This window comes from Perognathus longimembris, chromosome 3, assembly GCF_023159225.1.
Source record: "Perognathus longimembris pacificus isolate PPM17 chromosome 3, ASM2315922v1, whole genome shotgun sequence".
Taxonomy (NCBI): Eukaryota; Metazoa; Chordata; class Mammalia; order Rodentia; family Heteromyidae; genus Perognathus; species Perognathus longimembris.
In genome coordinates, this window is record NC_063163.1 from 89,181,172 (window position 1) to 89,207,803 (window position 26,632).

The following is a 26,632-nucleotide window of genomic DNA, read 5'->3' on the forward strand; positions in this document are numbered from 1 at the left end:
CTGCAAGCACCAGAAAGCAGTGCTGACCAGGCAGCATAAAGCCGAGCTCACTTAGACAGCTACCCTTACTGACCCAAGGCACCCAGCGTAATTAGTTCATCACGAGTGAGGTTCACGTCGGCTGCCTTCCATGATGGAGTGGCTGCTTTGGACCTGCAGCAAGGGAGCGCACTGCGGTTGGGAGCATGAGTGGAGAATGCACTTCCTGACTAGAAAGCCGGAAGGAAGAAGTGGACCAGGTCCCACAACCCCATTCCGGGCTTACCCTGCTACCTGAGGCTCTACCTGCCAATGTCCACCACAGCCCCATGGCCCTTCTGCAAGGACTATGCCTGTAGCATGGATCTAGGCTCACATCCGAGCTACAGCAGTGCGGCAGTGACTGGTGTGTCATCCAACTAAAACTGAGGGACCATTGCCTTTGGGCAGGGGTGCCCAAGACTTGGCTTGTAACCCATTCCCCTGCAACACCCCCTTCTCCACCCTCCCTCTTGCAGCTGTGGGGCCTGGCCCACTCCTCCTGACTCCACCCTGAGCACATGACCTGGATGTGGCCACTCCAAGCTCTCTACCCTGGCTGGCCACAGTCAGTACAAGATGCCATGGTGACCACATGAGGGTAGAACTGAGGCACAGTCTGAGACTTCATTGTCAAAAACTGGGCCCTCCACCTTTTCCCTAGAATTAGGAACTGGGAAACAAAGCCTGGCAGAGAGAAACAGCTGGTGTAGGAAACCAGGCTTTGCACTAAGATAGGATGCCCCCGGGTACCCCCACTCCTGATTTATTTCCAATTCCATTATACAGAGTTCACCTGGAGACCTAATTGGACTGGAGACATGTTGGTCCGCAGATGAGAGGAATGTGATAATGAGATTTTAGGATGGAGAGGGACAAGAAACCGAGACCCACGAAACATTTGCTTGTGAATGCTTTCACAGGCTGTTTCTTTTTATAAGACCAAGTCGTCCCTGCGGCTTCATCTTTCAGATGAGATTCCGAAGGACAGGATTTCTCCCGGGGCGCTGTCCATGCACTCACTTTCCGTGGCTTGTATCTCGTAGAAAAAGCTCCCGCAATGTCAGAGAGAAATTCATGCATGCTAGGCAAGCACTCTACCACTAAGCCAACTTCCCAGCCCCAAAATCTCAGAGGGAGAAGGGAAGAAAAATCTCGTGGAACGACAGTCATGACTGGGCAAGTCTCTGCGTTTCTGTCTGTGGCTGCAGACTCAAGCAACCAACCCCAAGGTAGCAGAGCATGTGGATGTTTTATGTGTCGGAGAAAGATGCAAAGGCTCTCTCCTGCTGACACGTTCATGGCAAAGTGAGCTGTGCTCCCACAGCCATGTTTGGAAGGAGAAAGGGGGTCCCCAGGACTGAATTTCCCCTTTGAGTAACTGTCATGCTGGTGACTGGAACTGGTGCAGGTGGAAGCAGGAAGCCGCAGGCCCCGCCATCCTGCACCTGATGCAAAGGGAGAAGGGGTCAGCTCTCTCAGATCACTACTAAGAGAGTGACCCTGTCACTGTTTACGCACTCTGATTGCTCCTCCTTCTCATGACTCAGTCAGCAACTGACAGCTGGGTCTTCTCCAGGCTGCTAAACCCATGATCAAGCCCTCAGGGGCACACTCCCTGACCTCTGACCCTGCAGATGGTGAGTTCATTACCGCCTCTTCTATTAATGATACATACAGGGAGGAGACAGAGGTTGTGGACCTGCAACCTGGGTGGCCTTAAAACAGGTTTCTTCCCCCAGACCTCCCTCCGACAATAATCACTGCCTCTGCAGAGAGCGGCTCCTGGCTCTGAATTCCACCAGAGCCTCTGTGTATAGTGAGTTTGTAACCTGTGTGTCTCTTCTATCTCCTGAGCAGCCCAGGGCATCCTTCTTGGGGAAGCTGCACTCTGTTCCCTCTGACAACCCCATGCACCTATGGCAGTAGATGTACAGTGGCCGCCCTTCCCCAGCTGCCTGGCTTGGACCTGGCTAGGTGCAGGGGTGGGACCACCGCTCCCCAGGGCCTCAATGAGGTGGTGCTAACCTTTCCTCTCTGTCCTGCTTGGTGGACTCACCTGTCTTCAGATGGTTTTGCACACACGCTGACTTTTCCAAGTGGTTGGGCAGTTCTGGTGGCAGATCAAGGAACATCTCTTGGCCCCGTCGGGGGTGGGGTGGGTTGCAAACGGAGGGTTATGCCAAAAGGATTTTCTGTGCAAATACATTTCCAACTGAAATGACGTCTTCTCCATTTTCTGATACAAAGTTTACTGTCTAAAATTCTTTCTGTGCTCTTAGGTAGTTCTTTCCCAGCTCCTTATCACAGAGTGACACTATGCAGGGAAGGGTGCATGTGTGATGAAGAACACTTGGCTTTTGATTATGTAGATATTGTGTATCTGGAAGCCAGGAGTCAGGACCAGCTGAAGACATGAAAAGAATGCTGCCAGGAGCCCCAGGGCAGCTCAGAAGGAAGCTAGGAACAGAGAGCCGATGAGATCTGCTCCTGGTGGCCATGAAGGGTTTGGGGGTCATTCTTCCCCCAAATAAGACAACAAGCCTTTCTGAATCATGTGGCAGGAACATAAACATTTTGCTATCTAAGAAAAAGAAGACATCCTCCAGGTGCTGGTGGTTCACCCCTGCAATCCTAGGGCTATTCCGGAGGCTGAGGTTCAGAGGAGCTCAGTTCTGCCCAGCCTCAGCAGGAAAGCCCACAAGACCTCAAAAGCAGGGCTCAAGGTGTGGCTCAAGTGGTAGAGCACCAGCTAAGCAAGGAAGCTACATGAGTCCAAGACTCTGAGTTCAAACCTCAGGACTGGCGAATAAAGAAAGAGGAAGAGGAGAAGGAAAAGGGAGGAAGAGGAGAAAAAAGAAGGGGGAATGGCCCCCATATTACTTAGTTGTAAGCAGCAAATTAAATGCTAGGCTGTAGTGGCTTCTCCGATTTTCCCATGGCTGCCATGTGCTCACCAGGACTCAGTCTCCACTCATTAGAGAACATGGAAAGAAGGGTGTTGAAGGCGGCCAAGCTTATGCTACAGAAAGATAAGAAACTATCGTCCTCATGATGCTAACAGTCCACAGTCTCCCATCTCCCCACCTTCTGGAACCAAGGACCCAGGAATGAGTCTGCTGTGATCCAGGGGCGTGAACAGGGAAGAGGACTGGGAGCCCGAGTCGTTTTCATCCTCCTGGAATCTTTCTAGTAAAGACACAGCTGTCTCCCTCTCATGTTGGTATTTCCTCTTCCCTTGAGATTGCTGAGCCTTTGTTGATAGGTCCTGAAAGCAATACTGGATATAACCCTAAGGATGAGCAGAAGGGTGGCAGGAAAGAAGCTATACCCCCCTGGTCCCCATCACAAATCTAGGCCTAGACAAGCTGCTGACTGGCTTTACCAAGATGATGAGGATTGTCAGTGTGCTTGTTTTAAGTAACAAGTGCTTGTCTTTTTTTTTTTCTTTCCAGTCCTGGGCCTTGGACTCAGGGCCTGAGCACTGTCCCTGGCTTCTTCCTGCTCAAGGCTAGCTCTCTACCACTTGAGCCACAGCGCCACTCCTGGCCGTTTTCTGTATATGAGGTGCTGGGGAATTGAACCCAGGGCTTCATGTATATGAGGCAAGCACTCTTGCCACTAGGCCATATTCCCAGCCCCAAGTGCTTGTCTTTTGACCCTGAGTTTTTCCCGCCAGGTTAATACCTCCCAAACTGTCTCCTAAGGAGCCCCTCATCTCCACCACATCCCCTGGGTTTTGTGAATTCTAGTAGCCTGTCATCCAGAAGGCCCCATGATCATTTTCTGGCTTTTGCCAGCCTCTGTGGAACACCCACCAAAATGTCACAGGGGAATCAGCCACTGCATCTCACTGGCCCCATGGGGCCACTCTGAGCAGGACCAAGATGCTGCGAGGGAGAGCACCTTCCTGGGAGGACGGTGTGGATCGAGGCCAGACACCGCAGCCCTAGGCATCCTGCACCTAGCACTAGGCAGAGGGAGCATGTGTCAGCTCTCTGAGCTTACTGCTAATCCCCTCCCAGACTGGGAGGACCCAGGGCCTGACATTCTGCCCTCATGACCCATCTGTGTCCCTTTGCCTTCCAACAGTCTCACACTGTGCTTGGCTGGCCAAGGGCTGGTCCTTTCCGGGCCTGCTGGGGAGCACTGCCCGCACACGTTGTCAGACCGGGCCAGAGCCAGCTATACAAGGAGCAGAGCATACACATGGGGCTGCCCAGAGTGACACCGCTCTGTGCCCTGCCAACCCCAGCAGGTCCTGCCCCTATGCTACCTCGGGGGAAACTTGGATGCAGCTTTGGGAGTTTTCATGCCTTCATTTGTAAAATGCCAAAAATCCAAGGGTTTGCACTTTTCTTTGCTCTTGGTCTGAGTCTGTGGAACAAGACATACTTGGGTATAGCAGACGTAGGGGCCAGGCAGGACACAGCCAGGTCCCTGTCTGTGAGGTCTGACCTTCCCAGGGGGAATTGTGTGCTGTGGACCTGACAGGCAGGATGCAGTGGTGAGAGGCCAGGAGGAGAAGTAGCCTGAGGGAGATGCATGTGCCAGGACAAGCAGCCAAGGGAGACACACGTGTGCAAGGATGAGGAGCCTGAGGGAGCTGGCGCAGGAGGCCCGGTAACCAGCGGTCCTGTTGCCAGGGTGGCCCTCCACGGAGGGGGCATTTACGTAGAGCTCCTGGAAGCAGGGAGGGAGCCTGTCATGCAGAGGTGCAGGCGGGGGGGGGTGGCATTAATATCAACAGCCTCCCAGGCTCCTCAGTCTCCAGATGCAGGGTCTGTGGCCAACGCAGCGATACCAGGAAGGGCAGTCCTGAGAGAAGGAGAGAGAGAGAGAGAGAGAGAGAGAGAGAGAGACAGACAGACAGACAGAGAGACAGAGAGACAGACAGAGACAGAGAGAGAAAGGGAGGGAGGGAGGGAGGGAGGGAGGGAGGGAGGGAGGGAGGGAGGGAGGGAGGGAGGGAGGGAGGGAGGCAGGCACAGACACTCCTGCAGCGACTCCTTGTTCCACAGAGTGCCAGATTTTCGGTGGGGCTCAGTCTCTCACCCAGGGTCTTCCTTCTTCACACGCAGTCAGAGGGGAAGAGGGGAAGTGGCCTTGCTTTGTCAGAGCTGCCCTGACATCGCCAATTACGCTGGGAAATCTTGTTCCTGGAGAAGAAGGCGAAGCTAAGTAAGAGAGATGACAGGTGTAAAATGAGATGCAGCCCTGGAGAGATTTCTTTCACCAGAGCTCAGTCTGGGGGCTGTGAGGACATTCCCTGTAAATGAACAAACCGCTTCCTCGTGCCAGCCTATCCCCGTGGTGAGCACCCAGACTTCCCACTGGACGACCATTCACCAGGATGCCAACCTAGGCCAAGCTCACCCTCCTGCACACACGGCCTTCTGCAGGAAGGGGACATTGTTGCTGGTGACCTACGCTAACTTCACCATTCATACCTTGAGTCTCCATGGCTTTCCAGGCTGGACACGGACCAGGGTGGAGACACACCGGCCTGCCTGGTAGACAAAGGCACAAATGATGTTTCCCTAATGGGGAGGAAGGTGGACACGTGCAACAGTAGGGAACCTAGGCTCAGAGAGATTCATAATAGAGTTCAGAGATGGATAGTTCAAAGGAAACCAATGTTCATGAGCACTCGTGACTATGTGCTAAGTACCTTCCAAGTAAATCCCATCTCCTCACCCCACCCTGTCCAAGAGTCCCCTTGATACAATTCTGTTCCCTTTATGAATGTGAGCTGAGCTTCTTCGTCTCTGCTGGCTAATTCAGATTTCCAGGGCCATCCATTCACTTACAAGACTTTTACTCCAATCTTTCACTCCAAGCAAATACTTGTGTTCATCCAACAGATGTGCTTCTTGTAGACCACAGATGGTCAGAGTTTGCCTTTTGATCCGACTCAGGGTCCTGTGCGTTTTGTAGCAGTTTCTGACCCCTTTTTCCCACCTCAGTGTCAGATTCTCTTGTTTCTCTTGTGTGTCTCTAGAGACTCATCTGTTTAGGTTGATTTTTCTCCACTTCTTTTATATGCTGATCCTCCTCTTCTGTACCCTTTGTGTGTCTTCTGTAGTGCTATTTTTAGTGGTGATAAATTGCTTAGTTTTGTGTGCATTGGAATGTGTTTTATTTGCTTTTCTGTTATGAATGATTGCCTCCTGTTTAGCATGTTTTCTGGGTTGGTAGTTGTTAACTTTGGGGTGTTTGAAGTACATCATTCTAAGCCTTCCTTGCATCTCAGGTTTCTGTTTCAAAATCTACTCTTATTCTGATGAATAAATAAATTATTCATATACATGCATATGGAAATAAAATCTCCTACAGGTGCACCTGAGCTCCTGGAATGTGGAGGTACTGTGGGCTTTGCCTGTCCATTGGAAAGGCCTAAGCTTGTCTTTACAGCAGGAAGCCCTCAGCAACTTGTCCCCCTGGGAAGATCTTATGGTCCAGACTGAAGGCTTGGGCCCTGGCCTCAGAAGTCCACACAGAGTGTGTTCTCCACAGTAAGGACTTGGAGCTCACCTCTGAGCTTCAGAGACTCTGTCTGAAGCCAGTCAGTGGGGGACCGCTCATGGGTCAGTGCTGACTGAGATCAGCTAATAAACATTTCCTAACTCTCTGCAGTGTGCCAGGCCCCTACCTAGGTCTTGGAGACACTACCATGTAGACAGAGCAGGTAACTGCGTCCTCACCCTTCAGCACCATGACGATAAAATACTGTACATGTGTGGCTGGTAAGTAGCAGAACTTACCTCTCCCTGTTTGGGCGGCCACGCTGTCGGCAGGCTCCATGTTTGTGAGGGCTGTCTTCGGTTTATAGATGGCACCTCTCCCCCAGTCCTCCCGAGGCAGAAGGGGTAAGGTGGCTCTCTAGGGCCTCTGTTGCAAGGGCACCAAATCTATTCGTGAGGACTCCGCCCTCCTGACATATCTGCTTTACACTGCCTCCCACCTCTTAACACCACCATTTCAGGGGTGAAGTTTCACATCTGAATTGATGGGGAAGGCAAATACTTAGTTGCAGTTCAGCAAGTACTCATCAGTGGTATGACAGGAGTTGTGAAAACTGTGGACACACATAAAGTGGGATCCTGGGATGGAGACGTCAAGGAAGCCCACAGTGTGTGGGCCTCGCTAAGGAATATCCAAGCAGAGAGGGTGATGAGTCATCAGACAGACTGATGATGGAGAAGTGTCTGGAGATGGGAACAGTCAGGGTAGAGTGTTCTGGAGCGAGGCACAGTCGGGACAAAAGTCAGATGTGGCAGGACCCATGCCTGGAGAGCTGGGCGTAAGGGGCCATGTGGGAAAACAGACCACTGGAGCTTTGGGTGAACAAACAAGGTAGAAAGGACCTAGAAGCTGACTGAGTCAGGGCTTGAACCCAGGTGGGTGGCCCCCAAAGCACATGCACATACTTCCAATCATCACAAGGCACCGCTTGGCTTCCCACAGGGCTAGGACATAAAAGTGGAAAACGGAGTGCTAGCAGGGGTGTGAGAGACTCAGAAACCAACTACAGGGGGTCACTGTCTCCTCGTGCACTGAGGCACGCTAAGAATGACAGTGAGATGGATTTCTGGGGCAAAGGGGGGTCACTGCTGGATGGAGCACCGGCCTTCCCAGACGCTCACCATTCTTATTCCATCCTAAATAAAGGTTATTAAGAAGGACTTCCCCGCCTTGCTGAGAAAAGCCATGCTCAGCGAGACTCAAGGCTCCTTCCGGGGCAAGTTAGTAGGTCGGCTACATCAAATATTCATGGGCCAGCTGCACTGGAGCTGTCCTCTCCCTGCCCAGTTCCTCCGTACCCAGCCATCACGCCCCCACGAAGGCAGCAGGCGCTTGCTGGAAGTTACTTATGGAGCCATTAGGAGTTTGATGGATGGGCTCCTTTGCCCTTTTTGGTGTTTATTATTAATGCATTCTTTTGCACCAAGGGCTCTTGACCAAAGAGCAGTCTGGTTGCCTATCAAGTTAGTAAACGTGTGTGTGTGTGTGTGTGTGTGTGTGTGTGTGTGTGTGTGCGCGTGCGTGCGTGCAGCAACTGCTTTCATAAGATATAGCCTTGTATATTTGTAAAACTGTGTATGCCTTTTTGAAATGTCAGCAGTAACATAAAGGTCACCTCAGGGTCTGTTGGGGTGAGGGTGGGCAGGGTGTGGCTGCAGAAAGCTCCCCTGTGCTTCTGGAACCCCGTGCTTCGGATGTGGTGTGGGTTCCAGGCTCTGTGCGGGATGTGACTTTACAGAACTCCACACCAAAGGAAATAGGTCACGTGAAGCAGGATTCTGAATAAATCTCATACCCCAGTTACAGAGTCATGCCAGTATATTTTCTGGCTTTCACAGGGAGCCGTGATTACGTGTGATCTCATCCTGAGGATATTATTATTACTATCCTTGGTAGAAGTGCAGGACTCTCTCAAAGAGCTCTGTGGGTTGGTTTCTTGGATTTTTTTGGGGGGGTGGGGAGAGGGTGGTGGTGGTGGTGAGTTGGGGAGTAGGAGGAGCAATGTTGGTAGCTTTTTTTTTTTTTTTTTTTTTTGCCAGTCTTGGGGCTTGGACTCAGGGCCTGAGCACTGCCCCTGGCTTCTTTTTGCTCAAGACCAGCACTCTACCACTTGAGCCACAGCACTACTTCCAGCTTTTTCTGTTTATTTAGTGGTGAGGAATCAAACCCAGGGCTTCATGCATGGTAGGCAAGCACTCTACTGCTAAGCCACATTCCTAACCCTTGGTAGCTTCTTATTAATTTCAACTATTAAATTATTTTAAAACCCAATGTTACTACAAAATAGCACTGCTACAATTGTACTCCTTCACTGCCTTTCTTCCCTGCTCAAAGACAAATTCCTCCCCTGCCTGGTGTTTTCATTTTACCCTTAAATAGCATGGTAGTGTGGATATTTCCTAAATTAGATAATACTTACTAACTCCCACTTGACAGGAAAGACTGCATGCCACTGTTCTACCTCTTTTGATCACCAAACTCCCAGAGGTGATAACATATTTTAGATTCAAATTTAGTGCTTAAAATACTGCAAATAAATGTGCAAATGGTAATAAAACCAAGTATTATGGTTGCTGTTCTTTTTATATAACATCTTCAGAATCAAAAACTAGTTCGGTTTCATCCTTTTTCTTGGTTTACTGGGAATTTCATCTAAGCATTCCCAAACTCTACTCAGTTTATATAAACTCCCTCAGGAAGCATTCCTTCACATTAGACAGTTAGGAAAACCTCCGTTTTCTTGGAAGCCCCTGCAGGTGTCATCCCTGGCAACTTCCCCCTTGGCCACAGCCTAGGGAAGAGATGGGAAAAGAAGGAGCGGGAAGGGCTGGAAAATGGCTTAGTGGTACAGTGCTTGCCTAGCATGAATGAAACTCTGGGTTCGGTTCCTCAGCACCACATATACAGAAAAGGCAGGAAGTGGCACTGTGGCTCAAGTGATAGAGTGCTTGCCTGGAGCAAAAAGAAGCCAAGGACAGTGCTCAGGCCCTGAGTCCAAGCCCAGGACTGGCAAGAAGAGGTGGGGCGGGGGGAAGGGAAAGGAAAAAAGATGAAAAGAAGAGAGGAGAGAGGAAGGGAGAGGGAAAGAAAGAGGAGAAAGAGAAGGTTCCTTCACTCTCCTCTTAGTATTGCTTAGGAAGATTTTAAGTACACATCTGTACTCAATCAATCCATAACTCCCAGCTTATTGGTGAGGGAACTAAGGTCTGAAAGTCTGTAGTTTGGAGAAACAGTAGCCCTGAGGCAGGCCCTGTGTCTTTCCCTGACCCCCCCCCCCCCCCCCGACTCGGGAAACCAGGCCAGCCACATTGACCAGGGAGACACCCGCCCTGAAGAATCATTACAACAGTTAACACGCATTACGTGTGTAAGCATGAGAGAAGTGTTAGATTTGGGGGGAGTGTTCGCCTCCATTTTTTTCACAGAGAAGGAAAGAATGACACAGAGCAGTTAGGAGTTAGCCAGAATCACACACTTAGAAGATCGGCACTGGCGGGTGAGCCTAGGCCAGGCTCCTGTAGCTCCAGCCTTGTGCCCTCTTGGACACTCTGTGTTTGTGCCTTTCCTGAGCATTGGCCTTTTAGCTTCATCCCTGCCTTTGCCACTAGAGGACAGCACCCAGCCTCCGCGGTGACAACACAAATGCGTCTCCAGACTGGGCCTGACAGCCAAGCAGGACACAAACACCAGTACTGAGGTCGGCTGAAATATCAAGCCATGTTGCTCACTTTTCACTGGGCCCCCCATTGGTGTGGGGAGCGCCAGGGCCCCTCCCCTCGCCCTAGAACTGGAAACTTGCTCGATGGCATGTTCTACAATTGGACAGAACGTTCCATGATCTGTGGGCCTGCGCCATCTTCGTTCACCAGCCCCCAGCATGGCCACCTCCTGTGCACTGGAATGTTCCAGATGCAGGCTCTGGGCTCCTTCTGCCCAGGCTGACTCTAATACCATGGTCTCTCTTGTTCATCTCTGTTTGCAGAGCCAAGGTGAAGAAGGGGGTCAACATCCTCGGTGTGCGCCCCAGCGAGCCTCGGCAGTGGGCAGTGAGGCAGGAGATGGGCAACGGCGGGAAGCATGCCACCACCTCCGTCGCCTGCCAGCGCCTCGGCCCAGGGGTGGGCAACAGGTAAGCAGCTCCACCTGTGTGCATCTGGTTCTCTCCCAGCCCCTCCGCGGAGGCTCAGCTCAGTCTTAACATGACCGCTGTTGGGGGCAGGGGTGGGGCACTGGGCGGTTAAAGGAAGTCTGGAAATCGAGGACTCGCATCCACTCCGGCTGTCTGGCTCCTCATGTGTGTGCGTGAGCTTGGGGGCAGAGCTCAGTCAACTGCTTGGTTACCGGAATTTGCTTGCTTGGGGTTTATCTGCACTGTCTGAAGATGCTGTGATAGATACTCAGTTCTGCACAAGGGCTGAGAATTTTGTCTCCAAGGGAAAGGGACGGAACCTTCAGTGGTCGTGCTGAGGGAAGAGTAGCTATCCAAGTCTCCAGACATCATGGGTTAGGGCCTCATCAGACACCAGGGATTTTCACTTAAAATAATTTCTAAGGTTACAGAAGCAGCACCTATGTGTTTTATAATATTTGTAAAACACAGCTATATGAAGAAAAGGAAAACCACTTACCACTACCCTACTATTCGAGGATATTCCACCACAAATGTATTCATTCCTTTCTTTCCAGGGTTACATCATTCATAGAAATAGACAGACAGATAGACAGATGCATGAGAGTAATCTCAGATGTTTGGCTTCCTAATATCAAAACTGTGGTATTTTTTAGGGCCTGATTTTCTCAGTGTGTTTTCTTGAATGAACACTTAGTATTTATGGAAGAAATTTGTGGAAAGAGCTCTTGGCCACATTTTCTAAAATGAAGTGACAAAGTTAGCTTGTGAGTCATGGAGTATGTACACACACGTACACGTAAATACACACACAGAGACACGGGCCTCCGCTTGTCACAATCTCTAAACACTTGTTCAGCCATGGAGCCCCTCCCCTCTATACAGTTCTCTCCTTGTCCAATCAGGGAAAACATCTGGCTTGCTAGCAGTTCATGGCTTGTAACATGACTCATCACCAGCGTGAATCCAAGAAGGACTTTTAGCACATGCGGGGGATGAAGTTGAGATGGGATCTGAATGTCTGAATCTTTGATGTTGTTAAAACATGGCAGGAAAGAAATATGTTGCCAGTGTCCCTTGGCGGAAGAGAGATCAGAGGCCAAATTAAATCTCCTGAATCAAATTCACATGAAGTCTAATTAACCCACAAGATTGGTGCCGATTACACAAATGAATGTGAACGTGTTAATTAACAGACAGTGAAATTATGTATGTCAATAGTTCTTGGAGTCAGAAACCGAATGCCAGCCCAGGAGAGGGTGAGGAGATAAGCCTGCAGACTGCAACTTCTGAACAGTTCCTAGCTGTGTTTGTCCTGGGGCCTGTGGGAGCTGTCCTCCGAGCCCAGGGTGTTTGCTCAGCGGGTGGATGTTGTATGTAATTTCCCTACTTCAGTCTGGGAAGGTCTTGGCAGTGCTGTGGTTGAGTCTAGTGTTGATTCCTTTGTAGACTTGTTTCCTGCTGCTAGTTTGACTCCATCCAACCACAAGTGAATGTGGGTAGGGTGTGGAGAGGCCTGAATATGCCTTGCTCGCTTTCAGCTTCTGTATGTAATATCTTAGAAGGTGGTCTTGTCTTGTCACAAAAAAAATGTTGGAGCAGAACTGATGTCATCAGCATCAGCCATTTCAGGTCAGAGCCTGACCTTGTAGCAGCCGTCCTAATCCTGTGGAGGCGTTTGCACCACAGGTCAGGGCTGAGATGGTCAGAGCCCCACTCATTTCCCCTGTGGACCTTCAGAAAGCACTGAGGTGCTCTGCCTGTGCTGGGCAGATGCCTTCTACTCCAGTCTGAGGTCTCATCTGAAGGCCCAGCTGGGAAAGACACAGCCTCTGCTCATGAGGCCATTGGCAGGATGCAGCTCCTGGGAGAATGGACAGTGAAGGCCAACAGGAGACAGAGAGAAGGGCCAGGTCTAGAAGCCAAGGGCTCCTGTGCCACCACATTGTGAGTGACGTCATGCCCTCCTCTACCCATGGTGTCATACACTCATCCCCGGCCTGGGCCTCTTGGGGTGCCAGAATGGCTACAGAGTGCCTACAGGAAGTAACGGCTGAGGACAGAGGACCACGTGAAAAACACAGGCTTTAGGGAAGCCAGGCTTTTACCCTGATCCTAGTTTACTCAAGGGCCTTGCTCAGCAAATAGCAGCTTTTAAGCACCTATTGAAGAAGACTCCAGTCTTGTGATATTGGGGGCTCCTGGAACCTCATTTGCCCCAGTTGCTTCCGTAAAGCTCCTATCTCCTGAGCGCCCACACAGGAACTGGGGACACAGTTCATCTAGGGCCTGTGGGCTTAATGGTGCACAAAGGGGCACAATTAGATCATTGTTCTGGGACTGCAACGTCCCCTTTGCCTGCTCTTACTGATTGCTTGGGGACCCTGGTGGGGTTCTTGTTCCCAGGGTTCTCCTGTCCACGGAGAGCCGGCATGGCATCTGAGAACTCATTGCTGTCCCCCCATCCCCACCACTGTCAACTTCTTGGAATTGTGGCAACCACACAGGAGCAAGCCAGAGGCAGAGCCTAAGATCAGCCTTTCCTGGGACTCTTGCCCTAGGGAAGAGGGGAGATCTTCCTCCAACAATCACTTGTGAAACTTGCAGATGCACCTTTTGTTAGGTTCTGCTTCCCACAAACCTGACCTGGGACACCCAAGCGCCCCTGCTCCCCACCCTGGCAGAGTGGCTTCTTGTGTGGAAGATGGGAGACCGAACTTGCTAGGGAAACTGCCATAAGCAGCTGTGCCGTGGAACTACCTCCGGGAGCCCAGAACCTCCAGAATACCCATGGACTCTTGGTCCACAGCCATGAGCCTGGAAACCCTGGGCTGAGGGAGGCAGCTTACCCCTGGGCCTGCACATTGCTGATTGTGCCACTCACTGTCTGACTCCATGGTCCGGCATGTTAGCAGGCAAGGTAGCAATCTTGGCCTTCAGGCAAAATCAGCTAACAACCTTGGGGAGGGTGCGTCACATCACTGGCATGAGGCCAACAGAGCAGCTGGCGTTCTGTCCCCATCTTCCCCCACAGGAGCCACAGACACAGGGAGCCACACTGGAAGGCTCTGCAGCAGCAGGAAGGGAAGGTGGGTGCAGGCACAGTACAGTCACATGCAGGAACACTTTTCTTCTTTGCTTTTTGTTGTTGATGTTGTTTCATTTGGGAACCTTTTTCTACACATTCCTTAGGGAGAACCTTGCATTCTCCTTTCTATCTCCCTTTATCATTCTGAGTCTTTGTTCAGACCTAAGTATCCAGGCTAGTCTAGTTTGAGCAGTTGGAGATCAATTTTTCTGAAGACCTGTGAATCTGACCTCAACGTGGCTGGCAGGAAGAAAAGGCTGGGCCGCTCCCCCTTGATTTCTGTGCCATATCTTCATGTAATGAAAGCTTCTGCCTGGAACCTTCCCTGAGCAAAGAAGAGGGCCAGGAAGAGAGGAAGGAAGGGAAGGAGGAAGGAACAAGAGAGGAAGGGAGGGCAAAGAAGGGAGGGAGGGGGGGGAAGGAAGGAAAGAATGAAGGGAAGGAGGAAAGGAAGGAAGGAACTAAAGAGGGATGGAGGAGGGAAGGGAAGGAAAGAATGAAGGAAGAGATGGAGGAAAGGAAGGAAAAAAGAGGGAGGGAAGAATGAAGGAAAGGAAACAATGAAGGAAGGAAGGAAGGAAGGAAGGAAGGAAGGAAGGAAGGAAGGAAGGAAGGAAGGAAAGAAGGGGAAAGAGAAAGGAAGGAAGGAAGGAAGGAAGGGAAAGCAGGGAAGGAAGGGAGGGAGGGAAGGGAAGGGAGGAAGGAAGAAAGAGGGAGGAAGGGAGGGAAGAAGGAACAAAAGAGGGAGGAAGGAAGGGAAGAAGGAACAAAAGAGGGAGGGAGGAAGGGAAGAAGGAACAAAAGAGGGAGGAAGGAAGGGTGGAGTTAGGGAGAGGGAGAGAAGGAAGGAAGGAGGAAGAAGGGAGGGAGTGAGGAAGGGAGGGAGGGAGGGAAGGAAGGAAGGAAGGAAGGAAGGAAGGAAGGAAGGAAGGAAGGAAGGAAGGAAGGAGGGAAGGAAGGAAAGAAGGAAGGATAGCACCCACAACTGGTGACTGGACCTATAAAGGACCTTGGTGTATGAGTGCCGGGGAATAGGAACAAAGCAGCCATGAGACTTTCCCTTAGACTACTCTCAAAGCTTTGGGAGAACATGAGTGGGACACGCTTTCATCTCAGTGGTTCAACAGCGTGAGAACCCTTTCTGTGCCGAGGGCATTTGGACATGTCTAACATCATTCAAGGGCTGTACAGCATTATCCATACAGGTAGACAGCTGTGCGCAGCAACAAGCATCCCACAAGGAGCATACATGTCTGTGCTCTCATGTGTCACGTGATTTCCCAGGCTCTGCAAGACTCGTGGGCCAGAGGCTCCCCACACCTTTAAGGAAAAGCTCAGGGCCCTGAGGGAGACCCTCTGGAACACCTGCAGAGCCTGTCGTGGGCTTGCATGTCCAGACTTCAGGACTGGAGCTGGCCCAGGGGACAGAAGCCCAGAGGGTTCAAATGCAACAGAACCCCAGCAGAGAAGCATAGGAGAACTTCAGAACTGAGAGCCACAGTCCTGGGGACCCACAGTCCTGGGGCAATGGGTGGAACACACCTGCTCCAGGCTGTGCACAATGTGGAGAGACACAGGCTGCACTTGCCTGCAGTGGGACAATTTTCCCAGCTTCCAGAGCTTTCTATGCTGCTTGCTCTTTGGACGATTATTTTTTAAGAGCGTCTGAAAATCCACATGGCCATGTGAAATTTGCCAATAAACAGTTGTTTAGATTTTTTTAAAATTGCCACACAGGTCAAACAAAAGGATTATTGTCAGGGAGAATTGCTCCGCAAAAAGCCAATCTTGAGCACAAGCAGCCAATTTCTGCCAAAATAAAGCCCATTTGCTTTCAGAGGCCGGCTGTCGGGACCTGCCAGGTTTGTGGTCCTGGACAGAGGCTGGCCGGTGCTTCCTGGCCATGGGCTTATAGACAAGGCTGGCCCCGTGAAGACTGCGTGGCCCTGGCTTCCACCACAGGACCCCTCCTCATCAGACCAGGTGTGCCAAGGCACAGTCTTTTCCAGAAGATACTGCAGGTGCTCTCTGAAGCCTGGCGCTCAGGCACGGCCCACCACAGCCCTGACGGTGCCAGTCCTCGCCAGTCCTGGGGTGTGGCCTGGTGTGCCTCCATGCCTGCCTACCCTGAGGCAGGGCATTGACATGGGCACCACCCAGGCATCTTCATACCACATAGCTCCCCACCCATCCTCCACCCCCCCACCCCTGCCCACCCCCAGAGCAGCTACCACCCCCAGTCCCCTAACTCAAGGCCACCAAGCTTCGGGGAGGCTGAGCACACCAGGGAGATGTAAACAAGGCAGATAATAAAGGGAGAAAGGCATTCAGAAAGCAAAAGTGGGGAGTGGTAAGTAAAATGCCCGTTTGTATTTGTGTAAGCAGTCCTGGTTGCATTCCTTATAACTGTGCTCAACTCTCTGTTTTTGGAGAATTCTGGAATATGACGGGTGCTTATAGCTGCTCAGTGCAAACAGCCTCAGATGCGCTTAAGAGGATGATATACTAAGAGCATCAGCTTTTCCCCCAAAGAAATTGCCCAGACCACTTCCTCTCCGCACAACATTTATGGAAAGAGCAAACAAGCACACGTTGGGAAGCTTCCAGTCTGGGTTCTGAAAGAAAGGCGTTCATGTGTCCCCACCACGAGTCCATTACAGGCAGGATACTTATTGAGAGGCAGGTAACCTGGCTCTCCACAATTTTACTATAACCCTGTGCCAGGCCTGCAATTTTCTGGACCCCATGGAGGTTTGGGGGCAAAGATCGAAGCCCAAGGTAGATGAGGTAGTTGACTTCCTGCCATTTGTGGAGGCTAAAATTAAACAACAACAACAAAAAATGGAGCAGATGTTGGGGACAGCTGTGCCTTTAAGAGACCACAGCTGTCCCCAACATAAAATCTTCCAGCGGAATCTGCTGGAGGCCCCTGGGGAGGATGGGTGTTGTTGAGGAGGAACAAGAGGCCCTAAGACCAAAAGGTAGCATCTGGTGTCTCAGACATGGATCTGGAGGATCCAAAGTCTCAGACATGGATCTGAGGGGATCTGCTCTCAGGTCTGGGTCTGGGGCAGTGGGATCTGGCGTCTCAGACCTGGATCTGAGGGGATCTGCTGTCTCAAACCTAAGATCTGAGGGGATCTGCTGTCTCAGACCTGGATCTGAGGGGATCTGCTGTCCCAGACCTGGATCTGGTGCCCGAATGGCCCCAAGACCTTCTCACATGGGGCTGGACGCAGCTCAGGGTGTGGCACCTGGGGAGACATCATGGTAAAGTCTCAATGCGCACAGTGAATCTCAATCTGACCTGTTTTCAGGTGACTATAAAGTCAACACCAGAGGCCTGCAGCTTGCCGCATTTTGTTAGTTGACTAGGAAATGCTTTCCCCCCTATGACTGTTTTGTTTTGTTTTGCTTGGGGCACTACTGGATTTTAACTTGGGGTCTCATACTCACTCGGCCTGCTTGCTCATGGATAATGCTCTACCAACTGAGCCACACTCCAACCTGGAGTCTCTCGAACTTGTCTGTCAGGACTGGCTTCAGACTACAGCTCTCCAGATCTAAGGCTCCTGAGTAGCAAGGATAATATGAGTAGGCCACCAGTTCTCAGCCCCTTCAGCTTTTTATTATTATTTAACTTATTTGGAGGCTTTGTAGATAATGAATGCATATGGTTTCCCAATACAAAAAGTCTAGAAACACAAACATTTATTCCTGTGTATCAGCCACTCCTGCTTGAAGATCACTGGTATTGGCAGCATATTGTTTCCAAAGTTACTTTAGGCATATACAAATGTGTGTGTGCGCGTATGTACGTTCGCACGTGCGTGCACACACATACACACACACGTGCTTCTTCTATGCCAAACAACGTTGATTATTTTTTGCTCACTCATCAGTATATCCTGCAGTTCCCCCTATCTGTCTATAAGGTTCTCCTCTTAATTTTCAGACATGTGCACATAGTGGCCTACAGCACAGTATGTCTAATGTAAGCTCCCCCCACTAACTAGGTTTTCAGGTATTCCCAGTCCTCTGCCTGAAAGTACTGACGTGAACAACCTTGTCCAAATAATGCGCCACACTTGTGCGATCTGTCTGTTATAGGAGAGGGCTGCCTGATGAGAGCAGCAGGGGCATTTGTAACATTTATTTTTTACCCCAGTGTGTCACCTGACACAGAGCCTGCAACAGCACACACCACAGCCACCCTTGCCCTCTCATCTCTAGTGAGCTCAGTGGCCCCCAGGCACTGTGTGTGTGTGTGTGTGTGTGTGTGTGTGTGTGTGTGTGTACTGTGATTTGTACTCAGGGCCTGGCACTCTACCACTAATCTGTGCCTCCAGCTCAGACTCATACGATGTTTGCTCAGAACTAATTTGGCTACTGAGTCCCCTGGAGGAGTCCCTTGCCATGAGAATTTTCAGGACTTCCAGTGGCTGACAGCGAGTCCTAGACCCGAGGGTCTGCCAGATTCCCAGGGTGCCTTTCCCAGGTTCCTGGGGCACCTCTCCCCTGATTCCCACAGTGACTGCTGTGATTCCTGATCGTGGATCTCATGTCATTGAACGCGAGACCCTGTAATGGTTAATCGTAACTATCCACTGGATTGCAAAAGCCAAAGTAAGAACCAAGCACAAGCACACATTCCCACCGCTCCCTTCCCCCCAAACCACAGTCCCCCCACATCTGGGAACCCCAACTCCCTGAGGTGGCAGAAAGCTTAGGGTATTGTTCAGAAATAAAGCATGACAACACTCATAAGAAAAATTAAGGGCTGGAGATATGGCCTAGTGGCAAGAGTGCTCGCCTCATATACAGGAGGTTCTAGGTTCAATTCCCCAGCACCACATATACAGAAAATGGCCAGAAGTGGTGCTGTGGCTCAAGTGGCAGAGTGCTAGCCTTGAGCAAAAACAAGCCAGGGACAGTGCTCAGGCCCTGAGTCCAAAGCCCAGGACTGGCCAAAAAAAAAAAAAAAACACATTAAAGAGGTGTGTAAAAAGATAGTCTCTTCACCTATATAAGGAGGACCTTATATAAGTCCTCCAGACCTCACACTCTCTTCAAAGACAGAATGACAGGCTGCTCTGCACACTGTCCTAAATGCCTTTCCCAGGCCCCTGCATAACTTCTTCCTTTCTGTTTCCAGTGTTGCATTAATTCTTCATAAGTGGTCCTTACTATTCAGCACTTGTTCCCTCTCAAGCACAGCATTTTCTCACCGACAGTGTGTAAACTAGGCCAGCTAAATGGCAGAGACACCTCATCCATCATGCTGTTAATGGCCCACCTTGGGAAGAAGCACCGAGGCTTAAGTTAAGGATAAAAACAAGCCACCTTAATCCTTCCACGGCCGGTCCTTCCCTGGGGAGGTTCCCCACGCCCAGCACAGGCAGGCCACTTGTACATCGATGCCTGCGATGATGGAAGGTCGGCCCCTGGGACAGATTCGTTCTGGGGCAGCCACTCATCCTGCAGGACAGAAGTCACCTTCTCTCTGGTCTGATTTCTGCTGTCGCAGTGTATCTCTGCTGCACCCAGGCAGCACTGTGTCCTCAAGACTCTTCCAGCTCCACAGCCCCCCAAATCCCAACCTGCCTCAACACAATCCAAAATGGCGCACACCGCCAAGAACTCCAGCCTGTGGGAGGGCTGGTGGGGACGCAGGGACCTCCTGCTTCCTTTTAAATTGCACGTCACTTCTCCCAGGCAGAGTGTGTACAGATTCCCAGCCACACATACCTGTAAAGGAGATTGGGGCAGGCATGTGGAGCCTAGATCATCATGTGCAAAGCGCTGAGGACACAGCAGAACGAGGGAACAGCTAGGCATGTCTGCTGCCATTAGGAATCTGAGAAACATCAGGGTTGAAGGAAAACCCAAACTGATTTCTTCATGGTAGAAGGTTCCCAAGTACCCACCAGGAGGCTGGACAGTCCATGGAGGCCAGGCCAGCAAGAAGCCTGTTTGTTCACATAGGAGCAGGAAGGTCCAGCTGCACAGGGAAGAGAACAGATTTCCAAAGCAAAGGCCGGGAGGAGACAGGAGAGCTGTCCAGCTCTGCAGGTGTATGTGCATCTAAGGCCACCATTCCCTTGAGCGAGGAACCTGTCTGCACTCCTTGTGAGAGATGAGAACAAGGAGGCAGCCCTCAGCCATGGCCTCTTGCACACCCCACCGGACGCCCAGTGTCTGCGTCCATGAGTCAGATCTGTGATGTCTCCTTCAGGGAATGTTCCTTGAAAACCAAAAAGGGGTTTTGCTGCAAGAGAAAGAGCCCTAGAAAGCTAGCACCAGTGACTTCCACGCACAAGATGGAAGTGTATCATGATGACTTCCCTCATCAAGCACTCCCTGGCTCATCACTTCTTCTGTGTCACATGACAGCAGGGCAGCCTCATCAACACCAATTTCATGGCCTCTAGTAGGACAGGGAATGGCCATGTCCCTCCAGCACTGGCGTACCCAGGGACTCTCAGGGGGTGCTGTTCTGGTCTGCACACCATCTCTGGATAAAATTGCACCAAAGTAGCCCTAATTTTACACACACATGGTAGTGAATGTGTACCCTGTGCCTGCAAAGCACCAGACACTAAGTATGAAGAAACAGATTGTCTGATCTCGAACCCATGCCAGATAAGGAATGTTATTACCTCTGGTTTACAGATGGAGACAGAGCCTGAATGCTGTACACTCAGCCCAGGTGGCCCCACTCAGAGTCTGAGCTCTTGGCTCATTGGGATACAGGCAGGGAGCACTGGAATGGGAAGGAGGGGTAGGCAAAACCCGGTTCGCGGAACGTGGAGTGCAGTTTGTTTCCCTCGCCCATCGGTCACCAGACCTTCTCAACGTAAGATTCACAGTGCCTGTCAGGGGAACTGAGGCAATCCGCCAGGAAAACACAGAGTCAAAATGAAACCACAGGCACCACTACCAGGGGCTGCTTTGTGACATCACAGGTTTCAGATGTTCACCAGACAAGCATTTGGTCTGATGCTTCGCTTTGCCTTGCCTTCCCGAGCCCATGTGTATGAACCCCAAGACCCTTCTCCTGAGGCCTGGAGAGGACAGAGGAGAGACAAAGTAGAGGCATAAGACTTCCAGGGAAGACAGGGGCATCGCTGCGGGGCTGGGAGGGGAGGGCTTGGTTTAGTTGGAGCCACTGGCCAGGTCCTCTTGGCTTTGCTGTGTGACACCTAAGGGAAGGAGGAGCTGGTGGCCCAGCTGGATGTCAGCGCAGCCTTACTATGCTGAGGAGGTAAGATTCATTCCTCTAAGTGTAAGGACCATAAAATCTTTACCGGTGACTTTATCAGCACAAGGAGCCTCTGGAGGTCCCAGGACCCGATCCCCTTTGTCTTTTGTCCACCTGTGTTCTCTGCCTCTGAATTGTTGGAGCCCTAGTGCACACCTGTGGGGAAAGGTCTTTGGCCATCCACAGGGACAGCAGTGAGGAGCAGAAGGAGCAAGGCTAGAGGGGAGAAAAGAAAGCACAATTCACCTTCTCCGTTTCCACCGTCAGCTTTTTAAAAAATTATTATTATTAGCCAGGCCGACAACGTGAAGACAGAGCTGGCACTAGGCACTACTTGTGGTGGGAGCCATAAAACTTGACAGGCAATTTGGTAAATCCAGACAGCCAGAAACCATCTACAGAGGGTTATAATGTTTGCTGGTTCCATTGTTTCTGGGAACACTTACTTCCAAGGAGGCACGGAGTGACTTTTCATTGTCCCCAGTTAAAGGGGTCTTGCTTATACAGCTGTCCTGCCCAGAACCTGCACGCCTGGCCTGCACGCCATCTTTTGCCAAAAATCATAAAAGACGGGGCTGGGAGAAAAGAAGTTAAAATAAAATCGCATGCCTGGAAGTGGTTTCGGCCCTCCTGGCCCAATGCCCTTGTTGTTGTTTGGCAATGAACTTTCTTTGATCCATGATGGGTCTTTTTAATTCTGAAAGATTTGTAACCAGAAGTGAAAGGAGAGAGGGAGAGCATACTGGGCGTGAAAGTATTTTAGAAGCACACCATCGGCCAGAGAGGAGAGGATAGCAGTTCAGATGTTCTCATTAGAAAGCGCCCTGGCACCAAAGAAATAGAAAAGCAACAAGAAGAAAGAGCAAAGCCAGGCTGGGCCCTCCCAGCACGCAGAGCGCGGGGAGGGGAGGCGGCGGCGGGCCGCTCTGATGTGGAGCTGGGACACAGCCATGCGGGACACACGTTGTGTTGTCAATTTCCTCTCCAAATAATTAACAACACTTGAGTGCCTTCACATATCTTGTTGTGACATGCACGTCAGGGAAACGCAGCTCTGATGAATAGGGCTGCGGTTAGAAAATTCCTTCCAGAATTTTCTTGGGATTTTTTTTTTCTGCTGCTGCTGCTTCCTTTTTTTTTTTTTTTTTTCCCAAACAAATGTTCATTACCCTAATAGATGTTCTTGCTGATGCCCTGAGTAGAAAGCAGATGACAGTGGCCTAATAAATCCTTTGTGAGGTTCCCCCCACCTTGACACAACATGAAGATCAGAGTCCACGCACGGTCAGAGCTGGGTTGGTTTGGTGGCACCCACACTCCTCGTCCTTCCTGCCCTGTCGCCTTTGGTGGGCAGCGCCCACTCGCTCTCACAAGGTGATGGCTACACCTGCATTGGCTCTATTTATGCTCCAGAAGAACGTCCAGTAGGGAGCATGTGGCTTGTATTAGACAGCGGGTGTCTCTTGCTGGGCTCTGTTTTTGTAACAGCCATAGCATCGGCATATGTGACCCGTAAGACGGGACCTGTGAGGCTCTCCCCAGGGGTTCACACACAGGCACAGCGCTGCTTGCAGCCGGCCACGTGTGAGTGAGAAGGAAGGAGAAGAGGGTCCCTAGACAGCTCCCCATCCCGGGAGCCCCGGGCCATGCATGAAGAGCATGACAACTCTGCCTAGAGAGGCCCTGATGGGAGTCGGCGTCGCAGCGACTTAGAGCCAGTTCCAGACAAGCTCAGGACAGGAGCCCATGCGGGCCCCAGCCTCGTGGCCCAGTAGGGACCCTGAATGAGCCAGGGCTGTGACACTGCCCAGCCCTGGGACAGACACACACACACACACACACACACACACAAACACACAAAATTACCACTCTCTTGCCGTTTACTCCTCAGACTTTATTCAAATATAACTCATATATCCTAAAATCCTCCTTTGTAACCTGTCCAGTGCAGTGGTCTTTATGGCATTTACTGAGTTGTGCAGCTATCACAGCAGTCTAGCTCTAGGACACGCTCATTGCCCCAGAAGGAAACTCCTTTCTCGTTAGCACTCATTTCTCTTCTTCTCCCTTCCCCCAGATCCCTATTGCTCTTTTCTCCTTTTGTTTCCTGGTGGTCCTGGGGTTTGAGCTCAGGGAACTGCAGTTCTCCCAGTTTTGCTTTTCCTCCAGCTGGGATGACAGAGGCAAGCCACCCAGACGAAGTCTATTTTCTGACTGTTCTGAAAATGTCCCAGAAATAGAATCATGAGCCACGTGGCTCTGTGTGATGGGTTTCTTTGACTCCACGTGGCCATGTGTTTGGGATTTTGTTCGTGGCTGTATAATGCCCTGGGTGGTGGGGGATCGGGAGTGTGGACCCTGGGCCTCCGCTTCACAGTTTCACCCCATGCTCATCACAGTGGAGGGGACGAGGGGACAGATCACAAGTGGGTGATGCACCACCTTTATGCCTGAACGTGGTGGCCGGGGCCCTGCAGGGGGGCCGCACCCAGGAGCTGCACCCTTTCCACCCACACCCGTGGCATTTTCACTCCATGCTTCCCTGGAGCCAGCCCGATGAGTCCCTGACATCTCTAGCCTTGCTGTAGCCCAGCATGCCGAGCTCAGGCCTGGGGTGTGTGTGGTCCCTGTGGCCCCCGAAAGGGCAGAATGGTGCCCCACCCCACCCCTGGTGCCCTGGGCTCTCACTAACCACAGCCCCACCCTGCCCTCGCCCTCCTGAATCGGTAGTGATCTTTCAACGTTTTCCAATTCCATCTTGGTGTCACACACAGAAGTACAGCCACTAGTCCCCCGGGAGGCATGGGATGTGCAGCCTTTCATTTCTTCTCGTGTCCTTAGCCAGTCATTTGCCAGCCTGAGCCTCCCAGAAAGCTGAAATCACAGCCCTCCCACATGTGTCTTGAAGGGCAGCTACCCCAGCTCCCAACCCAGCCCAGGGCCTCAGGCCTTCCTTGTCCCCACCTCCTCAGCCAGGGCTGTGCACCTGCCCCCCCCCCCAGCTTGAACACGTGCAGGAGGAAACCCCACCTCACGTGGTCATACCAGGACCCAGACAGCTGGCATCCTTCCCCACAAATGGAAGACGAACCTAACAATAAACACAAACTCCCGGCCTGGGGGGCCCACTTCTCTCCCCTTTCTTTGAATGCCCACCCCCCCCCCCCACAGAGAGCCTCCATCCCCAGCCTCTTATTCACAAACAGACCCGTGCTTCTGAAATCGGAAAGTAGATGAGGCCTGAGGTGAGGCAGGCTGCACTCCCCTCCTCACCCCTTGGGTGACAGGCTTTTGTGCTGTTCAGTGGACGCCCTGGCTGTGGAGAGTGGTCCTCTGCGGGGCCCTGCCCTGTGCCCAAGGCCTGCTGCAGGGGCTGCAGTGTGACCCGGGTCTCCTCCTTCTTTTTTTTTTTTTTTTGGCCAGTCCTGGGCCTTGGACTCAGGGCCTGAGCACTGTCCCTGGCTTCTTCCCACTCAAGGCTAGCACTCTGCCTCTTGAGCCACAGCGCCGCTTCTGGCCATTTTCTGTATATGTGGTTCTGGGGAATCGAACCTAGGGACTCGTGTATCCGAGGCAGGCACTCTTGCCACTGGGCTATATCCCCAGCCCGGTCTCCTCCTTCTTAACTGCCCCCCCCCCACTGCAGGTTGGAGCCCCCTTGAATTCTGCTCCCATCTTTACTGTTTTTGTTCACACCACCACCAGAAAAGCTCTTTTTTATCCTCTCAGATACAGCTGGACCTGCCACACCTGCCTCTTTCCTCACTATGCATTACAAAGGATTTCACTGCTACATGCCTTCCCTTATACCAAGTCACCCCAGGCTGGGCATTTTAAGTTGTTTTCAAGAAGAGGAGGAGGAGGAGGAAGAGGAGGAGGAGGAGGAAGAGGAGGAGGAGGAGGAGGAAATTAAAACAGGTTATAGAAAAATAGTTACAATTATAGGGGAAAATCATGAAAACATGACTCCGAACAAAAGTCACTTCTGTTTTTCGGGAATTACCCATGTGCTGCTTGTGTAGCAACAAACAAACCCAAATCCCAAAGGCCCTGTGGTGGAATAGTAGGGCTGGAAAGCTAACAGTGCTGCCAACCACAGGAAGCAGGAGGTTCTGGGACCTGCACAGGGACTGGGGGTCAGGCCAAGTCACCATCCCATAGGGCTAAGCTGCTCTAGACCAGACTGGCAGCTGAAATGGAATGGAAGAGCAGGCCGGAGCAACAGAAGACCAGGTTCCCACTCAGAGAGGAGGCGCTGACCCTCCCACAGGCCCTGACCTGAGCACTTGAGCAAGAAGACCGAATTTCCCTGAGCCTGTGTTCCTCCGTCTGAGGAATTCCAATCGCCCCAGGAGTGGTTGCTGCTGCACAGGTAGAAAGCACACATATATAAAAGCCACACGTGTAAGTATGGAGCATAAACGGGAGAAATAAATAAACAGCGTGGGCACGGGGGCTCTCCCGCCACTGCATTGTGGTGAGGGCCACACACACCAGGCTGTCGATCCACAGGAAAACATCCTAAAATCAACATGCTCTCGCTCAAACCCTGAATGTCTAGATTCTCTTGCAAAGGGTAGGGGTGTCTTCGTGGGACCCTGCTTGGCTAGCATGGAGACCGAGTGTGGCCGTGGCTGACAGTGCTTTTTCCCTGTGGGTGCTGCTGCCCGGCACAGAACCCGCCCACCCCAGCTGGCATCTGTCTGCAGAGTTCATCTTCAGTGCTGTTGATGCACCTGGGCAGGGGCCCCTGGGATGGGGCTGTCTGGTGCCCCTGGGGCGTGGGGCCTTCCGCAGCACTCAGGGCCTCTGCCTTACACCCTCCCCAACCTGTTTCCTCAGCCAGGAGTATGGACCAGGGGCAAGACAGCCCTCCCCTCCCCCATGTCAGATGCTGAGGGTGCTGTGGAGAAGAAAAAGAGGATGGGGTCCCAGGAAGATTGGAGAGCGCTAGAGAACGCGGGGTCGGGGGGGTGAAGCTTGGGGCTGGATGGGGGGGGGGGCAGATATAAAATGGTAACACAGGATCACTGTGGACATGTGCTGGCCGGCACCTTCCTGTGAGATTCCACCACAGTGCTGCTGGGGTTACATCCCAGGAATCCTTTAAACTTTTCTTCCTCCCTCCCTCACCCTCCCTCCCTCCCTTCCTCCCTCCCTCCCTCCCTCCCTTCCTTCCTTCCTTCCCTCCTCTTCCCTTTCTAAGTACAACAGAAGACAGTTTTAATTTGCAGATCTCACTGCGCTCCCAAGCACAGCCAGCCCCTGGGCAAATGCACAACCTGGGGGTTGGGGGGGGAGGCCAGGCCCTCTCCACCCTCTCTCCCTTCCACGGTATAAGGGGAAACATTTCCCTCCTGCTTTGCAAAAAGACTTCCACAGTATTTCAGCGTTCACTTTGACTTTCCTTCGAAGAGGACTGATTTTCATCACAATGGTGACAAAAATCCCAGGCCCCGGGAGTGGGAACCTCTTCCCCAGTCTTTAAAATGCAAAGTTTTCTGCAGATCTCAGCCATCCAGGATGTGAGACACACGTGAGATGCAGCTGGGATGGATTTCAGAGCCAGGCAGCTGATGCTGATTTTCCTGACTTCTCATCTTCTCTTTTA

General features: G+C 51.7%; 1 protein-coding gene across 1 annotated transcript in view; it reads left to right on the forward strand.

The window, feature by feature from the left end:
* Positions 1 to 26,632, forward strand: part of Tmem132c (transmembrane protein 132C) — a 175,670-nt gene that overhangs the window by 113,236 nt on the left and 35,802 nt on the right. Inside the window, exon 3 of the mRNA XM_048343136.1 lies at positions 10,526 to 10,672. Within this exon, the coding sequence (XP_048199093.1) occupies positions 10,526 to 10,672 (147 nt within the window). The remainder of the gene's footprint in view (positions 1 to 10,525; positions 10,673 to 26,632) is intronic.